General features: G+C 40.9%; 1 protein-coding gene across 3 annotated transcripts in view; it reads right to left on the bottom strand.

Annotated features, from left to right (window-relative positions):
* Nucleotides 1-316: 316 nt before the first annotated feature.
* The window catches only part of LOC127647694 (protein inturned-like), a 57,203-nt gene continuing 33,257 nt past the window's right edge, over nt 317-24,262 (bottom strand). For all 3 annotated transcript variants that reach the window (XM_052132299.1, XM_052132152.1, XM_052132232.1), the window contains exons 8-16: nt 16,676-16,859; nt 16,441-16,494; nt 14,887-14,949; nt 11,414-11,647; nt 10,671-11,204; nt 5,641-5,735; nt 4,877-5,066; nt 2,566-2,705; nt 317-1,827 (exon numbers count right to left, since the gene is read on the bottom strand). In XM_052132299.1, coding sequence (XP_051988259.1) covers nt 1,716-1,827; nt 2,566-2,705; nt 4,877-5,066; nt 5,641-5,735; nt 10,671-11,204; nt 11,414-11,647; nt 14,887-14,949; nt 16,441-16,494; nt 16,676-16,859 — 1,606 coding nt within the window. In that variant the 3' untranslated portion in view covers nt 317-1,715. The remainder of the gene's footprint in view (nt 1,828-2,565; nt 2,706-4,876; nt 5,067-5,640; nt 5,736-10,670; nt 11,205-11,413; nt 11,648-14,886; nt 14,950-16,440; nt 16,495-16,675; nt 16,860-24,262) is intronic.

Here is a 24,262-nt window from a genome sequence, read left to right as displayed (position 1 = left end):
GTTATTGTAAGGTTTTTCATTTTTCCCCCAAGAAGATTTCAGTTTGTTTTTCAATTGAATTTTTCACATTATAGGTCACATTAAAAGTAGAAAAAGTTCTGACATGATTTATCTTTGTCTCCTTCTTTTACATCACAAAAACCTGGCATTTTAACAGGGGTGTGTAGTCTTTTTATATCCACTGTATATGGTTTGTCTCATTGTATCAATGGATTGTGGACCAATTTGTCAGAACAACTTTTCATCTGGCCATGTAAGAGCAGATTTATTTTTGTATAAAGAATGATGTAATAAAGAACACATGAAATACATTGTCTTGAATTTATTTGATAAATTATGCACATTTGTTTAATAGGCATATTTTATGAATATTAATGTGGAAAAACATGATGTTCCACACTTTAGAATAAAGTACAAAAATCATTTTCATTTTCAAACTTTTCATAAGGCTGTGGTCACAAATTCTGCATAGTTACTGAAAATGTAATTCTGCTTGATCCAGCAATGAACGGTCCTATACATTTATTTATTAATAAATTTTTTATTAAAGGGACAGTTCACCCAAAAATGAAAACTCTCACATCAATTCCTCACCCTCATGCCATCCCAGATGTTTATGACTTTCTTTCTTCTGCTAAAACTTTTAGAAGAATATCTCTGCTCATTAGGTCCAAATAATGGAAGTGAACAATGACTAGAAGAACTTTTAATCTCCACAAATCACATAAAATCAGTATAAAAAATTATTCATACAATTCCAGTGGGAAAAATCTATGATACAGAAGTGATATAATAGGTGTGGGTGAGATCAGTGTCGGATCAATATAATTTTTTTTTTTTACCATAAATCTCAACCTTTGACCAGCCCCAACCAGTAGGTGGCAATATGCACAAAGAATGCAATCACCAAAAAGAATGTGGAAGTGAAAGTGGGTATTTATAAGGAAAAAATAACTCAAATATTGATCTGTTTCTCACCCACAACTATCATATCGCTTCTGAAGATATAAAACCATATGAATTCATTTTATGCTGACTTTGTGATTTTTGGGGATTCTATGTCCTTGTCTCCATTCACTTGCATTGTATTGACCTTCAGAGCTGAAATATTCTTCTAAAAATCTTAATTTGACTTCTGCAGAAGAATGAAAGTCATACACATCTGAGATGGCATGAGGGTGAGTAAATGATGAGAGAATTTTCATTTTTAGGTGAACTATTCCTTCAAGAGAACATGGGCTTATCGTGCCCGTTAAGAAATCCAGCATAGATAGTTCAGTTCCTTCCAATTTCAGAAGTATTTTATTGGTGGTTAAAAACTCCCTCAGAGCTGGTTAATCAATTTATCCAATTAGTTTATCACTACTGACATTGTGTGGACCACATATTGTACTTAACACCAAATTCGGTGCCTTGGCTGACTTGCCTGTTTTCAACTTCCATTCTGGAAAAAATCTAGCAAAAGGTAAGTTTAATCACATAAACCATACATGATTACTACACGGATAGCATTTTAGCTAAAGCATGGACCAGTAGCCTTTTTGACAATAGGGTGCTGCTTGAGTATCCTTGATGTTGGATTCTCCAGTGGAAAATTTCTGCAGATAACTCATAGAAATGAGATGCCCTTCAATAAAATCCCATAGACCAGCCCTGTGCTGCACAACAGCATGTAGTGTTAAGGACGATAACCTGCAGAAGTCTCTGTTATATTATTAAATAGCCAAGCCGAAAGACAGACGGAACGCCATCTCCACGGGAACCTCTGCGACGGAATCATGGAAGCACACATAGAACTCTTGTGGGACGGGTTCTAGAAGCATTCGCCTGTAACACAAATGGCAAAAGAGGTGACAAATCTGCTGGGAAGAATACGCTTTCATGTTGTCCTATTGTTTGTGTGGCATCTCGCAAGACAACAAAGCAAATGTATACTCTGTATGGATTTGGTGTCATATTAAGGTGTAAAGCTGCATTTGATTTAATTTACTGCACATTTTATTCAAGGGGAAATCATTAAGAACAAGTCGTTTGGTCTCAACCTGATATACATGTTGCTAGTTCTTGATTTAACTTTTTTATGAGCTATTCCAGGAACTGTGCTTACAACTGTAACTACAGCTACAAAACATTGAGGTTTGAACAAGTTAGTTTAGAAACATACTTTGGTACACAAGCACTGATGCGAATGCTTGGCCAACGCACTGCAAGCACAAAGTCCCGTTGTACGTAAGGAACGTGTTCTTGCATCACTGCAGAGGTCTCAAAACTCAAGGGGGTGCTAGACTTGATGTGTTATTTTTCAGCTAGTGAGCTATAAACATGCCAACTAACTTGCTTAGCAAGATTATCTTCAAATTGTTGCTCTACCAGTAGTTGATCTAAAAGAGAAAACCAACTGTAGAAGACAGATTACACTAATACATGCTATAGTGTTCCTCTTCACAATGGAGAGAATACACATGAAATCGAGCTTGCGTAGCTAGAAGCATTTGTGTTCACGTTCTTATGTAGAGTATGTTTCAGGCTCTAAGATGATGCTTTTTGTGAAGCTAGAGTATGTACCCTATAACCCAGTATGTCATGGTGGGCGCTGGTTTCTTCTGATCCGTCCAGTTTTCAGGTTTACACTGGAACAGAACACCGTGTTCTTTGACTGGACCCAAACCCAGAGTGCTCTGCGGCCGATCCATCCCTCTCCGATCCTGAAGCAAACATGTACACGTACATGAACTGGGAGAGGAAGATGCTATGCTAATATAACTATTATCTATAGCAGAGAAATGGTTCTATGAAATCAAATTAAGGGCTGTCAAAGTGGTCAGAAATATGTCAAAATCTTACTGACTAATTTATTCATAAAAGAAATCCAGATGAGGCTTTTAACATTTTGATATACACTGGCAGCCAAAAGTTTGGAATAATGTACAGATTTTGCTCTTATGGAAAGAAATTGGTACTTTTCACAATGTATAGTCAGGACATTAATAACGTTACAAATTACTATTACAATTTGAAAAAACTGTTCAGAACTTCTTAAACTACTTCAAGGAATTCTCATCAAAAAATCCTCCACGTGCAGCAATGACAGCTTTGCAGATCCTTGCCATTCCAGCTGTCAGTTTGTCCAGATACTCAGGTGACATTTCACCCCACACTTCCTGTAGCACTTGCCATAGATGTGTCTTGTCGGGCAATTCTTACACACCTTACAGTCTAGCTGATCACACATAAACTCTATGGGGTTTAGATCCATAACACTCTTTTCCAATTATCTGTTGTCCAATGTCTGTGTTTCTCTTACTCTAACCTAATACTCAAGAGTGTCTTTTTCTTTGCAATTCTTCCCATAAGTCCTGCACCCCTGAGTCTTCTCTTTACTGTTGTACATGAAACTGGTGTTGAGCCGGTAGAATTCAACGAAACTGTCAGCTGAGGACATGCGAGGTGTCTATTTCTCAAACTAGAGACTTTAATCAAATTAAAACTGAGTTTTGCATATTTTTTATTTATTATTTCACTATTATTGCAACAACATTAAGAAAATGCTTTGGGAAAAATGTATTTGCACTTTTTTTACATTTGCCTTTTCATTTTAAAATTGGGAGTGCCTCAAGATTGCAGTGAAAATGGAATGGCAAATCATCAATTACATAAAAAAAAAAATATTTAATTTTATCACATACTTTACCGACACTTTGTGGAAATGAAATGGTTAATGGGGTTTTCATTTGTATTATTTCATTTATTGATTTATTTATTAACTGACAGAAAATAAGTCCCATATTTTTGTGCCACTTAAAAGAATATGTAAATAATTTATTAATACAAAAAAAAGCATAAATAATAGTTTTACATTTTTTTGTTAAATGCAACAAAAATGATTAATCTTTTTAAATACAACTTTAAATGTGCATTACAAAAAGAGTCAAATATGCAGTTGCCAGTTGCTTATCTTTATCCATATGCCAATGGAGTAAAACATTGCCATATATAATCACATAGACGTAAATAATGAATATAGACTGTATATAATAGAATTATAAGAACTACAAAATAAGAATATATGCCACTTTGGCAAATATTACAGAATTATTTCTTAAAGCTCTATTGATATTAAATTAAATTAATAAAACATCTTTAACAATACAATTTTAGTTTTCTTTCCTTAAAAGAGGAGCTGACAAACTGAATGTACATTTTGAGAGGAAATATATTCAGAGACAAATTTAAATTTAAATATGTGAGATACTGTTTTACATAATACTGTTAACATCTACAGTAAATCTCTGAATAAACTATAAATCTCCACCTTTGACCAGCTCCAACCAGTAGGTGGTTGAATGTGAAAGTGTAGATTTCCAATTAAAAAAGGACTTAAATATTGATCTGTTTCTCAACCACACCTATCATATTGCTTCTGGACATGGATTAAGCAACCGGAGTTTTATGGATTACTTTTATGCTGCTTTAATGTGCTTTTTAAACCTTCTGAGTTCTGGTCACCATTCACTTGCATTGTGAGGACCAACAGAGCTGAAAAATTCTTCTTAAAATCATAATTTGTGATCTGCGCAATAAAAAGTCATACACAACTGGGATGGCATGAGGGTGAGTATTTACGAGAGAATATTCATTTTGGGGTGAACTATCCCTTTAATACAAGGGCAACTGTGGCTTTAACTTCCATTTTCATTTCTATTCTGCATCAATTTCCCCAAAAGTAACAATTTTGTTTTCTTAAACACAGGGGATTGAAACGCTGCTTTATTTGCAAATTGTTTTGCAAATTTTGTGCATAAATTACATTTGCAACTTTGATGGAAAGGTGGCTGATATAAATGTGCTATAGCAGGAGTAGATAAGCTGTGGTTACCCGAGTGGGGAGGCTCTGCTGGAAGGCGTGTCGTATGGACAGACAACAGTGGTAGAAGTTCTGAATGAGCTGTGGGTGGATGGAGCCGCTGAGGTGATTCACTTCTCTGTGTGTAGGTGCAATGAAGATGCCCTGCACGGTCTCCATTAACACGTAATGAAACAGTGTGTTCTCTGCACCTGCAGTTAGTCTGAAAACATATGCATACATAACAACTGTGATACTCTGAGCAGTGCTCAGCCTGTGTTCCAGTGTCAGCCAATGAGTTATTAGTCCAAGCTCCCTTTTCTGGTGAATGACATTTGTGAAAAATCTGTATTATTGTATGATTATTATACTGTATAATGCAGCTTTTTGGGAAACCAGGGTTTGGGAATTCATGATTTGTCCCTTAAGCATCATGCAGTAATGGAACCTATAATTAATACATTTAACTGTGCAATTTTCATTTGGAAAATTATGTAAAATTTTGTATATTTAATGATTAATTTGTTCAATTATTTGTAGATGTTATCTATAAGATGTATGGCACATTTGGTTTGGTTTTAAAATTTAACAGTGCCGTCATGTCAAAGGGTCATGTTTACAGGCCAGGTTCGGGCTTCAACTTGCCAGAGTAGACATATACAACACGGCACCCCCAAAATGAACCAGAAAGAATTTGCAACGTCCTTCTAATTGAATCAGATGAACTGAAAAGGGACCCATCAATCAATTAATGCTGTTGTTTAAGATGGATAATGATGAAATGGTGTTAAACTCACTTGAGAACATTGTGCATCTCCTCAGTTTCCCGGTCTGTCAGACTCTTCTTCAAGGAGCCCAGGTAGAACGGGTTAGGGTGTTTTAACCTCGGAATCTGACAAAAGAAACATGGAACAATAGGAAAAAGACAAGTAATGATTGGATACAATCATGTTTTGGGCTAAACTAAATATTTAACAGAGAATGACTTATTTCACAACAACAGTTTTACATTTCCTAAGGAAAATTTGAGTGGTGCTTGCTCGTGCAAAACTTGTTTCCACAATAGGGCAACAGTGCCCGCCCATTCCGGAAGTTTGTTTCCCAATATTCTCTTCCACAGGGATTTCATAAAATCCTTCAAAAAGGATTCAGAAGCCCTGAACCAAACTAACCAGCTCCGAGGTATACATTACAAACTTTGATTTGAAGCAAAAATGTATATGAATTTGTTTTATCTTCAGAATCATGTAGTGTAGTTCTTCTCCATTAATTCTGCTATTAAAAAAAAAAAAAAAAAAAAAGAAATGTTGCAATAACAAAGACTGATGACTTTTAAAAGAAGCATATACCATCGATTAACAACCTTGAATCTCATGGCAGGTATTTAAAGGTTTATACTGCAAGTTATTGTTAAAAAATTTATTAGTCTATACATTTTTGATATTTTTTTACTTGCGTAACCTTACTGTTCTGCTCTATAATAAGATGCTTTGGGTAGTTGCCACGGTGTTGCTATGTGGTTGTATGGTCTTTGCTATAGTGTTCCAGGTGGTTGCTTACTGGCCCAAGTTAAAACCATAAAGTCTCTGCGATTCTCTGGTAACTGGGTCAATGTAAGTCTTGGGTATTTTTTCGCATACACAGTCTAATCACAAACAAAATAATAGCACACCTCTCCTCTTCAATTAGGGCTGGGCGATATGGCTACAAATATATATATATATATATATATATATATATATATATATATATATATATATATATATATATATATATAAAATATTCAATATACATCTCGATAATGATGTATTTGCTCTGAAATAGCATTACATTTTTTTTTAAATCAGAGGAACCATCATTGCAACAAAACAGCCACGGTAGACAAGCAGATTAAAAATGTTAAATGTACAAAATAAAAAGGTTATATTTTAATATAATACTAAATTATTATTATTATTCTATGGATTATTATGAGGATTATATTTGATTTGTATAATAACAATACAATTTTGTTAAATTTAGTTTCACTTGGAGCTTTTATTTTGGTGGAAAAATGAAAGTGCAGTTTTACTGTATTTGCTTCACCTTCACTTGGAGCTATTATTTTGGCAGAAAGATGAAAGTGCTATTTTATTTACATCACATCCTCTTGGAGCTTTTATTTTGACAGAAAGATGAAAGCTCTGTTTTATTTACTTCACCTTCACTTGGAGCATTTATTTTGGCAAAAAGATGAAATCACTGTCTTATTTACTTCACCTTCTCTTGGAGCTTTTATTTTGGCAGAAAGATGAAAGTGCTGTTATATAGCATTTACTTCACCTTCTCTAGAAGCTTTAATTTTGGCAGAATGATGAAAGCTCTGTCTTATTTACTTCTCCTTCACTTGGTGCTTTTAATTTGGGGGAAAGATGAAAGTGCTGTTTTATTTATGTCACCTTCACTTGGAGCTTTTATTTTAGGGGAAAGATGAAAGTGCTGTTTTATTTACTTCACCTTTTCTAGGAGCTTTAATTTTGGCAGAATGATGAAAGCTCTGTCTTATTTACTTCACCTTCACTTGAAGCTTTTTATTTTGGCGGAGCACTAAAGTATAGTGCGTATTTGTCAGTTTGCAATGTTGTTACTTCCAAATATGTTGAAACGTTGCCATCTCCTCTGCAATAATGTGTCAAAATAATTGCGATAATATCGTGAATATTCGATAAATCACCCAGCCCTATCCACAATCCAAATGTTTGAGGTACTGTACACATCCATAGCACAAACAGTGTTTAGCAAAAGACGAATTACACTCTAAAGTTGAATACTTATGATTAGGGGTTTGTTCAAAAAAAAAAAAAAAAAAAAATTAGTCCTGAGGAATAGTAATAGTGATGCAAGCCTAAGCAAACACCACTAACTAATTTCAAAGAGGAAGAGAGTCAGTATAAAGCTTTTGAAGTGCTACTAACTCTAGAAAAATGTCCAGGAAACTCAAATAAAAAGTCTCAAATAAAAGTTGTCTGTTTATAAATAAACTAAAGAAAGAACAGTGCAGAACAAAAAAAAAAAGTGTAACACTGACCTGTTTTTCCACTTGGGTTGAACTTAATCCGACTCTGTTTTATTAATGGTCTCTTTCTGTTACACCAGGATTTTCATGTAGGCTTAATCTAATAAAAGCAGCTACCGTCTATGGCTTTGACCACGAGTTGAGTGTATTGACTCAATAAATGAAAGCTATAATTTCCATGCTTTTGGTTAAGGTTGTCTCTTTCTATGAATATGCATGAGCCAGAAAGGTTTGTCCAGGTCATCCATTATGTAAACATTTGACCAGTCAGCTACACTCGCATGACTGTTATCTGGACATGATTTATAACAGTATTTCCTGATACTGCTTTATAAGATGTCGTTTTGGATGGTGCTCAAAGCATATGCTTAATAATAGATGACACAACAATAATTCATGTGCAGCAATGGTGAGAACCAATACATTTTGTAGTGGTGATATAGTTATTGATGTCTTTTTGTTGGCCATATCAAAACTTTTAAATACTGTTTGTAAGATGTGACTTCCCTTGTTCTGAAAGTTGCAGTGGGAATCTACTGAATGATTTATTATGTATGTCAACACCTTATACAAAGACTAAGCCATGTTCTGGCCTGAAATGTAAAGTTTTGTCGGAACCGTGGCCTAACAGTTCGCGGATGCACTACGCACGTTGAGCTGTGGTGCTTATGTGGGAAATACAGCATTTCGAAATACGGTTCGAATGCAGTCTGCATTGTGATTTACATGCCTGCATTTGTGCATTAATTTGGCAATACTTTTTTATACTATGTCTCTAATATACAAATTTTTCATTATTTTTAATGATCAATTTCATAATGATCAGCAAGGAAGAGATTATAGGGTAGAATGGGTGGGTAAGTGTGCGAATTTGCTGGTTGTTTTTGTTACGTGTTATAATAATATCAACAAAATCAATATATTTTTTTTACATAATTTAATTTAAATAATACACCATAATTTTTTTTCACATTACAGTGATGAGAATTAGATTGTTTTTGCATTACAGTATGTTACTAACAATTAGAGAGGAGGGTTTAAATGTCCTTAATTGTCATGAAAATAATATCACAATGCAAAACCCTAAAATATGGTTCAGTTTCTTTTCTGACAATTTTTGTGACATTGAATGTAAAAACATAATACTAGAAAAAGCAATATATGGGAGTTTCTTTAACTTCAGGCTACTTTTTTGTCACAGGAGTTGATTTTTCTTAAAACAAACAGATTTTTATTTAATTTAATTTTTTTTTATGAAGCTTACATTAAAATGGACTTGAAAACGATTTATCAGGTCTTCATTTATTTCTGGTACTTTTCAAATGCCTTTTATGTATAGATTTCACTCATTTAGCTTTGTCCCAGACCCAATATTAAAAATGTATCTATAAAAAGAAATTATTAAAATACAAATTATTACATGTTTAAAATAGGGCTGTCAAATAAAAATGTAAATTTTTACACTGTACAAATATTTGCTGAGAAAACCCCTCATATAACAATAATTCAATATATTATAAAGAAATAATTATACAGTTATCTTTAAATATAAAAAAATTATATATATATATTCAGATAATTAAAATGCATTACATTCTTGTAGCAGAAGAGTTCATCATTGATAAGACAATACAAAAAGTGGCTTTAGAATACAATGTATTGTTTACTACCATATTATTGAACATAAGTCAATCATTGGCATACAGTTCACAGCAATCCATTTCGCAAGCGAATTTGCCAATCAGTTGGAGATTTATTATGATGGCTTGTTTAACGACCCGTCAATGTACACCTGTGTCAGACATGCTTGTGTAGCATCTCGGGTGCGTTGCATCACAAACATAAAATTTTAGGTCACTGTGTCAAGTTAAATATAGTTTAATCCTTAGAAAACATCTTGTGTTTTGAATGCAAGAACATAACGCATGTTTGTGTTGTTCTGTCTGCTGAAAGGTTGTTTTGTTCACTTTATAAACTGTGCGGTGCTCATACAGCTAAAGTCTCAATTACTGCCCTCTGGAGTAAACAGGTGGAACTACAAGCTTGCATTCCTCAGGAATCTTACTTATTACGGTAAGGGGGCATTGCGATTAATTGCATTAATTTTTTAACACGTTATTTTTAATAAAATTAATTGCACTGAATTAACGCGTTAAATCGACAGCCCTAGTTTAAAACTATGATGATCTAAATAAAGAGAGGAATAAAGACCACTGACCATTTAAAAATATACGTTTTTTTAATTAACATTTCCACAGTACCAATTTTGCTTTAACAATTTACTTATTTATTTAAAAACGTAGTTACTTGTTTATTACTCGTTAACAAAGTCAACAAAATTCTAAGGGAAGAGCATGTTTCAGATGAAATGAGACAAGTGATGTTTGAAAATTTAAGGTCAATATCCCTTGTTTACAGACTCTTTTTATAGGCCATCACTTAAAATCAAGCTGCAATTTTTCCAAATTATGCAAAAAGTGTAAAACATTTAATTTAATAGAATTTAATAGACATAAAATGTTATTTCCATCATAGTAATTTCCCGGCAGAATTCTAGTGAATACAATACAGAATTTGAGATGTGGTGGGAAATTTCATGACTTTCAGAAAAAATGCTGATGTACATAAAGTGTTGGACCTTGTTAGTAGACAAACTAGCAAGAGTGTGAATACTGTTTTACCAGAATTTACAATCTGGAAATGCACAGTGCAAAAAGGGCCAGAAGTTGAAGAAACACCCAGATATGACCCGTATTAATTTTAGACAGGTACCTTGAAAAATCCTGCACTGCCTAAGCTGCCATCTGACCCGCCTGACCCGAGGGAGTCCCTGCGTGTGCCACTAAGGGGCATTCGCCTCACTGTATCTGGTGTGGCATGAGGACTCAAACCCAGAGTAAAGGACTCCACCACCTCCCCTTGACCCTCGCTGCCACTATCAGACTGACTCCTCTGTGGACTTGGTTTTCGTCCTCTTAGACCCGATGACCCCATCTCCCCAAACAGGCTTCGACTGATCACGGTCGGGGATGGGGGTTTGATGGCTGCTGTCAGCCGGTTGAAGATGGGCGAGCTGCCAACGGCATCTAGACGATCCCGCCCACCAGCGGGAAGGAACCAATCAGCGCAGGATAGGCATGGAGTGGGTGGAGCCGAGAGACGCTCCTCAATGCCAGCATCAAGGCTCTCCAGTTGAAGCAGGGTGGCTTTGACCTGGTCCACGTAGACACAGTCTGGACCAGGAGAACCCAAAGCAGGTGAGGTACAACCACCAGTCTCCAGCAATACACACTGCATAAAGTGTCTCTGGAAAAACAAATACAAATACAGAAGTTCTGCCTAACTTTTTTTTGTATTTCACGGGAAAAGAAAATAATCCTGGGATGAACTGTGTTGTGGTGATAACATAATATCCAAACACCTGTCATTGAAAGAAGCCTTGGAACAAACACACAGCTATAAATGAATGTCAATATGATCTATCTTAAATGTATGATAAGGTTGCATAGTCTCACCAGGCCCACTATGAGCAGGAAGTGCCGTGCATGTGGTTTACAGTAGCCGAGGTGTGATGTGGATGGTGTTGTGAGAGGGCTGGGCTGGGCTCTCCGCTGGGGAAACACTTCCCTCCACACCACCAGCTGTCCCACATGCTGCTCTGACACTAGCGGAAGCAGACAATAGTGCTGACAGTACAGACACACATCCAGCAGGTCTTCTTTAGGGAGGTGATTCGCTATCAGATATCTCTGCATGACACGAACAGACATATAGGCATAAATGATAATGATATGTAAGAGATAACTGATTCCAGACCGTTGAATTAGAAATTAAAATAGTCTCATCGCTGTCCTCATTTACTCACTCTCATGTCCTTCCATACCCCCGTTTTTGGAATTCAAAATGAGAAATTCTGAAAAACTGTCTTGGTCATTTTTTTGAGCAATTAAAATTAATTGGGAAGTTTTTAAGCTTCGAAAAAGGATGCAAAAGTATCCCATTTGCTTGTACAGCGTCTTTTATTTCTACAAAGCACCTTAGAGCAGGGGTCCCCAAACTACGGCCCGTGGGCCAAATACGGCCCGCCCCCACATTTGGACCAGCCCTCTGAAGTATGCAAGTTTACAAGGCCAAATGAGAGCAGACAAAGTGTCGAAGCTAAAAAGTGGACTATCTGCTCAGCAAAATACGTCTGTACGGCAAACCCAGTTGAACCAGTCATCCATTCGAGCTAGCTTTCAGGTAGCTAAACTGATTGCAACCTGCGGTAGGCCATTCAGTGATGGTGAGTTCGTAAAGAAATGTATGAATGCTGTTGCTGGAGGAGGTGTGCCCGATAAGAAAGACGTCTTAAATGCGGTGAGTCTGTCCGCAAGTACAATCACCAGACGAATTGAAGAAATGGGGTATAATGTATATGCCCAGCTGAAGGAAAAAGTGAAAGAATTAGATTTTTTTGCATTAGCGCTGGATGAAAGTAATGACGTGCAGGACACGGCACAGCTGCTCATTTTTCTTCGCGGAGTTAGCTCAAACTTTGAAGTGTCCGAGGAGCTGGCAGCCCTAAAAAGTCTCAAAGGTACTGCGACAGGGGAGGACATTTTTGGTAAAGTGTGCCAAACGATAGAAGAGTTGGATCTAGACTGGTCTAAGCTGGCCAGCATCAGGACTGACGGAGCTCCTAGTATGGTTGGCGCATCAAGGGGACTGATAGGACGCATGAATAGAGAAATGGAGGAAAGAGGTCTCATGCCCCCTTTACAAGTACACTGCCTAATTCACCAGCAAGCACTGTGCTGCAAAGTTCTGAAGTGGGAATCGATAATGAAAGTGGTGGTGTCATGTATAAACTCAATCAGAGCAAACGGACTTAAACACAGGCAGTTCCAAGTCTTTCTGTCCGAGCTAGAGTCTTCTCACGGAGATGTGCTTTACCACACAGAAGTCCGATGGTTAAGCTGGGGCAGAGTTTTGAGGCGTTTTTACGAGCTGCTACCCGAAATCAATGTTTTTCTTCTGACAAAGGGCAAAACTGTCCCAGAACTGATCGACACAAAATGGAAATGGGACCTCGCCTTTTTAACAGATGTGACAGAAATGTTGAATGGCCTCAACATGCAGCTCCAAGGCAAGGGGAAACTAATATGTGACATGTATTCCCACATAAAAGCATTTGAGGTGAAACTAGCACTGCTTGTGGGACTAGTGCAAAAGCAAGACTTCACCCATCTCCCTGTTACCCAAAGCCTCTCAGCTGAGAAACCAGTGGTCCCATTCCCAGCTGAAAAGTCAGTGAAAGCGCTGGAAATGCTGAAGGCGGAGTTTGATGTGCGATTCCGTGAGCTACATGTCCACGCTAAAGAAATACGCCTTTTTCAGAACCCTTTTGCTGCTGACATTGACGAAGCCCTGCCTTCTTATCAGTTTGAGTTGGCTGAGTTACAGAACTGTGATGTTCTGAAAGACGTGTTTTAGCCCAACAGTCTCATTGAATTCTATACTGCCCTCCCTAACGAGACCTACCCAAACATCAGAAGGAATGCAATGAAGATGTCCACACTTTTTGGCAGCACGTATAGCAAACCTTTTCAAGCATGAAACTGATGAAAAATCAGATGAGATCAAGACTCACTGATGAACATTTGCATCAGTCTTTGAGACTGGCTGTGACAGGAATGGAACCTGACATTGGACTTCTCACCAGCCAGAAACAAGCCCATAGTTCACACTGATTAGCCTAATACGCATGAGTAAGTAAATTATTTGATTTCAATAGCAATGAATATGAAAAAATGTCATTATGGTAGTAATAATGCTCTTTTAATAGGCTATATATATATCACTTGATATGTATGGTGCATAAATAATAAATGAATCTAGCATTAGGAGGCATAATACTGTAAATCCATTTAAAATCATAATAAAATCTCCACAATAAATCACTCCGGCCCATGCCATTTTCTGTTAGACTACGGCCCTCCATTATAGAAAGGAAAAATTATGTGGCCCTCATAGAAAAAAGTTTGGGGACCCCTGCCTTAGAGGATATAAGGGGATTTATTTTCTGCAATAGTTTTGCATTCCCTCACAGTAGTTTTGTGTTCCCTCAAAACAAGGTTTGTTGCATTCCCTCGCAATAAATTTTACATTTCCTGGCAATCATTTTTGCGTTCCCTCGTTATAAGTTTTGCGTTCCTCCACAATAAGTTTTGTGTTCCTCTCAATAGGTTTTGCATTCCCTCACAATACGTTTTTTGTTCCTAACAATCCATTTTGCGTTCCCTCATAATACGTTTTGTGTTCCTCTCTATAAGTTTGAGTTCCCTCGTAATAAGTTTTGCGTTCCCTCACAATAAGTTTTGCATTCCCTTGTAATAAGTTTTAGTTGTGGTGGCGTAGAGGGCTAAAGCAAATAACTGTTAATTCGAAGGTTGCTGGTTCGATCCCCACAGCCACCACCGTTGTGTCCTTGAGCAAGGCACTTAAATCCAGGTTGCTCCGGATGGATTGTCCCTGTAATAAGTGCACTGTAAGTTGCTTTGGTTAAAAGCGTTTGCCAAATGCATAAATGTAAATGTAAGTTTTACATTCCCTCACAATATGTTTTTTCGTTCCTCACAATAAGTTTTGCGTTCCTCAAAATAAGTATTTCATTTCCTCACAATAGTTTTGTGTTCCCTTGCAACAGTTTTTCGTTCTATCAAAAAAAGTGTATATATATATATATATATATATATATATATATATCTACATCTCCATTCATTATTAAACAGCCTCTTAATTAGAAAAGAAGCAGCACGTCACCCTTCAGTCAAAGCCAATTTCAAAGAAAGAGACACTTTTGACAAGCACGTTTACACTTCAATTACTTTACGACAGCAGCAGTATGTGTACACATATTACACTGGGCGAATTGTGGATTAATTGTAAAAAAAAAAAAAAAAAAAAATGTATGACAGCATGTTGCTTCTGAAGGTTTCAGACTCACCTTATAGAACAGACAGGAGCCCAAAATGACATAAAGACGCCTCATGCCATAGAAGTCTTCAGACTGACCAATAACAGAACAGAGAGAGAAAGATCAATGCACTGACATTGGTGGTTGATGTGTAATGGTGCAACACATATCTTAATACTGTATATTTATACTGTGAAAAAACTTTGATCTTTTTTTTTTTATTATTAACAATTTATGATTCCATTCAACAAATTAAATAAACATAAAAGAAAATGCGGAATCAAATGATATAAAATGAAACCCTTCCCCCGAATATTAGCCCCAAATTTATCAGGTTCCTGCGGGGGAAAGATGCGTTTTTTTGAAGAAACGGTATATCATATTTCTTATGCTTAAAAAGAGAAATAACCTTCCTTCTATTTATGGGGTGTCCCAATCCATTCACATTCCATGTGGAGAGAGACATTCCACTCATATTAACGTTTGACATTTTGACATATAAGAAAAAAGATTATAAAGACCATATTCGAACATTAGTGCATCCATCAAAACCTGAACATCCCCCAGAACCAAACAAACACAAATATATATATATATATATATATTTTTGAATTAACAAAGAGCATGTAGATTCATCCATAAAACGATCCTGAATATAAAACTACTTTTCCAAGAATGCCTTCCTTTACTCCTCGCCTCGCGTAACACAAGATCTTTATTGGATGATCTCAAAAATGTGGCCAGAATTGATTGGGGCCTGTCTCCCTCCACAGATCGCCAAACAGGAACCCTGTGAGATCGCTCGATTTCCAGCTTATGGCCTGCTATCTCGAGCAGATTTGGAAGGAGCCCATCCAGGAATTTCACCATATCCTGTCCCTCTTCGGCCTCAGGAAGTTCGACGATACAGACATTATTCCACCGGCTACGGTTCTCCATGTCCTCCAACTTCTCCCAGACAGCTAGTGGATTAGCAGATATTTCCCTCTCATATGACTCTAGATAATCGATCCATTTCTCAACATCCCCCACTCTTGTAACCACCTCAGAGAACATCGCCTCCATGGCAGTGATCGTTCAACGTACCACAGCAAGATCCTCCAAGTCAGCAACAACCATCGTCAGCATTGCTGACATGTTCAGCATCTCTTGCCACATTTCCCACACCTCTACGTCTAAATCAACTCTCAGGCTCGCGGCCTGCTCGGGGGCTTCAGCTTGAGAACATAAGTGTCTTTTAATGTCTCCAGAGCACGAGGATTTTTAATTCTTTGACATATTGTCCTCCTAGAACAGTTATGGAACAGAGTGAAACGAATCTGGGGTTTTGGGGTTTAAAAGTGTTAAAACTAGCAATGTGTGCAGAGCTCGCCGTTCGCACGTCTGATCCTCGCATGGTGTCACCTGACTCCAAAAAAGTTTTAGTTCTTATTTCTAAGTGACAAACACTAAGCTTTTCTTTAGTATTCCTCACATTTGGCTCTTAGGGAGTGTTAACATTGGATTTTAGTTGCACCCTTAAGTAGCTTCTCTTTGCATATCTCTGATTCTGACCAGTTATCTGAAACACATGAATTGACTCACCATGTCACCAAAATCTGAAGACTCAAAGTCTGATAGGACAGTGTCCACCTCAACCTAGAGATATAGTCAAACATCTATTCATTTTATTTTCAAGAATCTTTGTCAAACACATACCATAACATGCAATAAAGATGAGCTAGTAGTGTTAGTGCTACTCTATTTGTGTAAAATTTATGTGGGACAAAATTCTTTTTGAGCACATGCATAATTAATTACTGTCATTTGGTAGTCAAACCTTTATATCAGGTGGTAAAGTGAGCCAGCGTACAGCTGGTAAGCCATCTAAGAAGAGGGTCCCTGAGATGTCTGGGGTAGGTGGTCCAGAGCTATCAATCAAACAGGCGGGCTGGATAAGCTGCTGAAATAACAGGCAGAAGAAATGATCTAGACGAGGAGCGTTTTCCACCTCACAGAATGCACTGAAAAGAAAAAGAATGAGTTCAACTGTGTTAAGACAATAACAATTTCATAAAAATAAACTTTTTTTTTTTCGTATTTAAAGGGGTCATATCATAAGGAGTCTAATCAAAGTCTATCTAGCAAGTCAGTCCATGGGCGGCCATCTTTGGAATGCTCCTGGAAGGCTATTTCTAGTCATGACAGTGCAGCTCCTATCTACTTGAATGGGGGAACACCGAAAACTCAAAAACTGCTTGCTGAGCTTACGTTTAAATGAAATATTCCAAATCAGCATTAAAATCTGTAAACTGGTATCATAAATTGTGCTTCTTTACATCATATTAAGCTAAAAAAAACTCAACTTTCCAGGCTTGTATAGCTAATAAGCATGTGTGTTCTCCAGTTGATTGACAAGCGATGTCTACTGTATATCGAAAAGGCGATTGTCTGTTTTACCTGTAAGGTGGGACTTCTTTTCTGTATCTGTTAATGGTTGGGTGCTTAGAGCTCCTTGGCTGGGCATTCCAATTTCTCCTATTAATTTTAATAGAAGTGGCCCATCTGCTAAATAGTCTCTGGTCTAATAAAGTCTGAAAATTCTTGATAATTTTTTTTAAACCACATTTATTGAAACCGAACTGCATAAATGGCTTGTTCCAAATTTCAACAATTTTCCAACATCAGACAAATACATAAATTAATATGAACATACATAAGACAAGGGATGTCCGAACGCAAGTATCGGATTGGAGCCGATATGGGCATTTTTTAACTGATCGGGATCGGCAGACAGCCCGATCACCATACTCTGATCATTTACGTCAGCTGAGCACAATTTGCGCAGAGCGTAAACTGACAAATAACTTAGAATTAGCAACCCCGTGTCTAAAGTGTCAGCAGTGTGGAATTACTTTAAACAAGAAAGCGAAGACTGTCCAACACTCACTTCCAATATATGCAATCCGATCGCAAGGCGGTAGCAATAGAGATATGTTAAATACGACCAATTTGATAAGACATCTTAAAACTAAGCATGCAATGGAATACGGCGAGTTCACTAAAACAATACAGGAAAAGGTTGCTGCTCGAAGCAACAAACACTGGACAAAACTTTTAAAAGGAATGGAAAATATCATCGAGAGAGCAAAAATGCCAAAAAGATTACACCGAAAGTGGTTGAATTCATAGCTTTGGACAACCAGCCCATCTCTCTGGTAGAAAACGTCTAGGTTACAGATGTGACCTCCGTTCCCTGATGGAGGGAACGAGACGTTGTGTTGAAGAAGCGACATTAGGGGTCTCTATTGAGTGCCGAATATACCTCTGATCTATGAAAAAAGGCCAATGAGAAGTTGGCAGACAGAATTTGCATGTCCCGCCCCAGGACATACGGGTATAAAGGCGGGGAAATGCATCTGTTTCATTCAGGATTTGTATGAGGAGCCGGAAATGGTCCGGCCACAACAGTGGCTCGGCTCAGCGACGTGGCCGGGAGGACACAACGCCTCGCTCCTCCATCAGGGAATGGAGGTTACATCCGTAACCTAGACGTTCCCTGTCTGTCGCTCACTTCGACGTTGTGTCGAAGAAGCGACACTAGGGGTTCCAATACCTGGTCTCTGAAGGGCGTGGTAGGAAAATTGGGCATGTAGCCCAGCCGCGTCTTAGGATCACATGTGTCTGCCGGACCAAACTTCAGGCAAGTGTCGCTGACAGAGAACGCTTGCAGGTCCCCGACCCTCTTGATGGAGGCAAGCGCCAATCAGGAGGGCCGCCTTTAGGGAGAGGGTCCTGAGTCCAACTGATTCTAGTAGCTCGAAGGGGGTTCTCTGAAGGCCTGAGAGGACCACTGAGAGATACCAGGAGGGGAACAGGCTTGGCCGGGAGGGATTTAACCTCCGGGCCTCTCTGGGCCCTGATAATCAAGTCGGTGCTTACCCAAAGACTTGCCGCCTACTGCGTCATGGTGGGCTGCGATAGCAGCTACATACACCTTCAAGGTGGATGGGGACAGACTCCCCTCCAACCTCTCCTGCAGAAAGGAGAGCACTGACCTGACTGCACACCTTTGTGGGTCTTCGGCCCGAGAAGAACACCAATTCGCGAACATGCGCCACTGTAGGGCGTAAAGTTGCCTGGTAGAAGGGGCTCTGGCTTGGTTGATCGTGTCTACAACGGCAGGTGGCAGATCAGCTAGATCTTCCACATTCCGTCCAGGGGCCAGACGTGGAGGTTCCAGAGGTCTGGGTGCGGATGCCAGAGCAGCCCCGTCCCTGAGAAAGAAGGTCTTTTCTCAGGGGAATTTGCCAGGGAGGGGCTGTCGCAAGGAGTACGAGGTCCGAGAACCAAGCCTGAGTGGGCCAATAGGGAGCCACTAGAGTGACTTGTTCCTCGTCCTCCCTAACCTTGCACAGCACCTGTGCAAGAAGGCTCACTGGGGGAAATGCGACTGCCGCGGAGGACACCATATGCCCCAGGAGACTCAGGAAAAGTTTTAAAGGGATCGCAGTGGCTGGCCTGAAGGCGGCGAGGTATTCAGTCGTTGAGGTAGTTGAGTATGCGGATGCCGGCTTCTTGGAGCGGAGCAAGGGCTGCCTCTGCGACCTTCGTAAAGATGCAAGGGGACAGGGATATGCCGAAGGGGAGGACCTTGTACTGATATGCCTGGCCATCAAACGCGAACCGTAGAAAGGGTCAATGTCGAGGCAATATTAAGAAGTGGAAGAATGCGTCCTTCAGGTCTACTGCTGGGAACCAATCTGGATGCTAGCAAACTGAATTGCGTAGCCAAGTCAGATGGTCCTGGCCAGCCAGCGTGACGGTTTGGGAAGTGAAAGCCACGCAGCCAAGCTCCGTGCTAGGGGCACTAATGAGACGATTATTTTTAACATACCCGGCGGGACTTCGCAGCGGGGCGGACAGGTAGTACTGCGTCGGGAGGCTCTGGTGCTGAGAAAAGACTCGAAGCACATACCTCTCGAGGCGTCCACTAGACTCGTCAGATCCAGCCGGCCGGGGAACAGTCCATGCGTCCAGCATGCCGGGACTGTTGAGGTGTGGCGGCAGAGTGCAGTGAGAACGGCATTTGCGGGCCAGGTGACCCAGAGACAAAGGAAATAGCTCTTTTATTGAGAATGTGGGTACCGCAGCCCCGATTCGGCAAATGAAGTGAAATGACGTCGTCCTACAGGCCTTGGAGGGGAGCACAGGGCGACCCCGCCAAGTGGCGCCGTTCTCGGACATAGGTGGATTGCAACCGCCCTATCCACCTGGGGAATCACCGTGTACCCGTGGGCCGCTTCGCCGTCGAGGGTAGTGAGAGCAGATGAGCGATGGGGTTTGTGATGAGTGGAGAGGGATGCTCTCCATGCAGTCATCAGCTCATCATGCACCTCCGTGAAGAAAGGGACTGGGGGGGGGTCTGAGAGTGGCGCACAGACCCCAGGAACTAATCATCGAGCCGCGACAGCTGTGGGGAGGACGGAGGGTTCCAGTGGAGCGGCCCGTGCAAGTATGTCGGACATCTGGGCCTCGGCCCGCGTCAGATGAAGGGCCGCTCCCCGACGCAGCGGTGAACTCATCCAGCTCGGGGGGATCCAGAGGATAGGCAGGCTGGCTGTGAGACCGGACGGAAGTCAACGAGCGTGCCGGGGGGCAGGTGGAGAAAGCTGCTGAAGTGCGCCGTAGATCCAACAGCAGATCACTCAGAGGTAGAGGAACAGGTGTGTGACTCGCAGCCCGCTGCATACGTGACCATCAGCTCGAAGAAAATTTCGAATGAAACAGACGCATTTCCTGCCTTTATACCCGTATGTCCGGGGCCGGGACATGCAAATTCTGTCTGCAAACTTCTCATTGGCCTTTTTCATAGATCAGAGGTATATTCGGGCTCAAGAGAGACCCTAGTGTAAGCTTCTCGACACAACGTCGAAGTGAGCGACAGACAGGGAATGCAGGTTTTTGCCGTCTTTTGGATCAACCCTATGTCCTGCCGTCTCGACACTAAATTAAAGAAGAGGGTCCCTGAGATGTCTGGGGTAGGTGGTCCAGAGCTATCAATCAAACAGGCGGGCTGGATAAGCTGCTGAAATAACAGGCAGAAGAAATGATCTAGACGAGGAGCGTTTTCCACCTCACAGAATGCACTGAAAAGAAAAAGAATGAGTTCAACTGTGTTAAGACAATAACAATTTCATAAAAATAAACTTTTTTTTTTCAGTATTTAAAGGGGTCATATCATAAGGAGTCTAATCAAAGTCTATCTAGCAAGTCAGTCCATGAGTGCCATCTTTGGAATGCTCCTGGAAGGCTATTTCTAGTCATGACAGTGCAGCTCCTATCTACTTGAATGGGGAACACCGAAAACTCAAAAACTGCTTGCTGAGCTTACGTTTAAATGAAATATTCCAAATCAGCATTAAAATCTGTAAACTGGTATCATAAATTGTGCTTCTTTACATCATATTAAGCTAAAAAAAACTCAACTTTCCAGGCTTGTATAGCTAATAAGCATGTGTGTTCTCCAGTTGATTGACAAGCGATGTCTACTGTATATCGAAAAGGCGATTGTCTGTTTTACCTGTAAGGTGGGACTTCTTTTCTGTATCTGTTAATGGTTGGGTGCTTAGAGCTCCTTGGTTGGGCATTCCAATTTCTCCTATTAATTTTAATAGAAGTGGCCCATCTGCTAAATAGTCTCTGGTCTAATAAAGTCTGAAAATTCTTGATAATTTTTTTTAAACCACATTTATTGAAACCGAACTGCATAAATGGCTTGTTCCAAATTTCAACAATTTTCCAACATCAGACAAATACATAAATTAATATGAACATACATAAGACAAGGGATGTCCCGAACGCAAGTATCGGATTGGAGCCGATATGGGCATTTTTTAACTGATCGGGGATCGGCAGACAGCCCGATCACCATACTCTGATCATTTACGTCAGCTGAGCACAATTTGCGGCAGAGCGTAAACTGACAAATAACTTAGAATTAGCAACCCCGTGTCTAAAGTGTCAGCAGTGTGGAATTACTTTAAACAAGAAAGCGAAGACTGTCCAACACTCACTTCCAATATATGCAATCCGATCGCAAGGCGGTAGCAATAGAGATATGTTAAATACGACCAATTTGATAAGACATCTTAAAACTAAGCATGCAATGGAATACGGCGAGTTCACTAAAACAATACAGGAAAAGGTTGCTGCGCCGAAGCAACAAACACTGGACAAAACTTTTAAAAGGAATGGAAAATATCATCGAGAGAGCAAAAATGCCAAAAAGATTACACCGAAAGTGGTTGAATTCATAGCTTTGGACAACCAGCCCATCTCTCTGGTAGAAAACGTCTAGGTTACAGATGTGACCTCCGTTCCCTGATGGAGGGAACGAGACGTTGTGTTGAAGAAGCGACATTAGGGGTCTCTATTGAGTGCCGAATATACCTCTGATCTATGAAAAAAGGCCAATGAGAAGTTGGCAGACAGAATTTGCATGTCCCGCCCCAGGACATACGGGTATAAAGGCGGGGAAATGCATCTGTTTCATTCAGGATTTGTATGAGGAGCCGGAAATGGTCCGGCCACAACAGTGGCTCGGCTCAGCGACGTGGCCGGGAGGACACAACGTCTCGTTCCCTCCATCAGGGAATGGAGGTTACATCCGTAACCTAGACGTTCCCTGTCTGTCGCTCACTTCGACGTTGTGTCGAAGAAGCGACACTAGGGGTTCCAATACCTGGTCTCTGAAGGGCGTGGTAGGAAAATTGGGCATGTAGCCCAGCCGCGGTCTTAGGATCACATGTGTCTGCCGGACCAAACTTCAGGCAAGTGTCGCTGACAGAGAACGCTTGCAGGTCCCCGACCCTCTTGATGGAGGCAAGCGCAATCAGGAGGGCCGTCTTTAGGGAGAGGGTCCTGAGTCCAACTGATTCTAGTAGCTCGAAGGGGGTTCTCTGAAGGCCTGAGAGGACCACTGAGAGATACCAGGAGGGGAACAGGCTTGGCCGGGAGGGATTTAACCTCCGGGCGCCTCTCTGGGCCCTGATAATCAAGTCGTGCTTACCCAAAGACTTGCCGTCTACTGCGTCATGGTGGGCTGCGATAGCAGCTACATACACCTTCAAGGTGGATGGGGACAGACTCCCCTCCAACCTCTCCTGCAGAAAGGAGAGCACTGACCTGACTGCACACCTTTGTGGGTCTTCGGCCCGAGAAGAACACCAATTCGCGAACATGCGCCACTGTAGGGCGTAAAGTTGCCTGGTAGAAGGGGCTCTGGCTTGGTTGATCGTGTCTACAACGGCAGGTGGCAGATCAGCTAGATCTTCCACATTCTGTCCAGGGGCCAGACGTGGAGGTTCCAGAGGTCTGGGTGCGGATGCCAGAGCAGCCCGTCCCTGAGAAAGAAGGTCTTTCTCAGGGAATTTGCCAGGGAGGGGCTGTCGCAAGGAGTCACGAGGTCCGAGAACCAAGCCTGAGTGGGCCAATAGGGAGCCACTAGAGTGACTTGTTCCTCGTCCTCCTAACCTTGCACAGCACCTGTGCAAGAAGGCTCACTGGGGAAATGCGACTGCCGCGGAGGACACCATATGCCCCAGGAGACTCAGGAAAAGTTTTAAAGGGATCGCAGTGGCTGGCCTGAAGGCGCGAGGTATTCAGTCGTTGAGGTAGTTGAGTATCGCGGATGCCGGCTTCTTGAGCGGAGCAAGGGCTGCCTCTGCGACCTTCAGAAAGATGCAAGGGACAGGGATATGCCGAAGGGAGGACCTTGTACTGATATGCCTGGCCATCAAACGCGAACCGTAGAAAGGGTCAATGTCGAGGCAATATTAAGAAGTGGAAGAATGCGTCCTTCAGGTCTACTGCTGGGAACCAATCTGGATGCTAGCAAACTGAATTGCGTAGCCAAGTCAGATGGTCCTGGCCAGCCAGCGTGACGGTTTGGGAAGTGAAAGCCACGCAGCCAAGCTCCGTGCTAGGGGCACTAATGAGACGATTATTTTTAACATACCCGGCGGGACTTCGCAGCGGGGCGGACAGGTAGTACTGCGTCGGGAGGCTCTGGTGCTGAGAAAAGACTCGAAGCACATACCTCTCGAGGCGTCCACTAGACTCGTCAGATCCAGCCGGCCGGGGAACAGTCCATGCGTCCAGCATGCCGGGACTGTTGAGGTGTGGCGGCAGAGTGCAGTGAGAACGGCATTTGCGGGCCAGGTGACCCAGAGACAAAGGAAATAGCTCTTTTATTGAGAATGTGGGTACCGCAGCCCCGATTCGGCAAATGAAGTGAAATGACGTCGTCCTACAGGCCTTGGAGGGGAGCACAGGGCGACCCCGCCAAGTGGCGCCGTTCTCGGACATAGGTGGATTGCAACCGCCCTATCCACCTGGGGAATCACCGTGTACCCGTGGGCGCTCG

This window comes from Xyrauchen texanus, chromosome 1 (assembly GCF_025860055.1).
Source record: "Xyrauchen texanus isolate HMW12.3.18 chromosome 1, RBS_HiC_50CHRs, whole genome shotgun sequence".
NCBI lineage: Eukaryota > Metazoa > Chordata > Actinopteri > Cypriniformes > Catostomidae > Xyrauchen > Xyrauchen texanus.
This window is presented reverse-complemented; position numbering and strand designations above follow the sequence as displayed.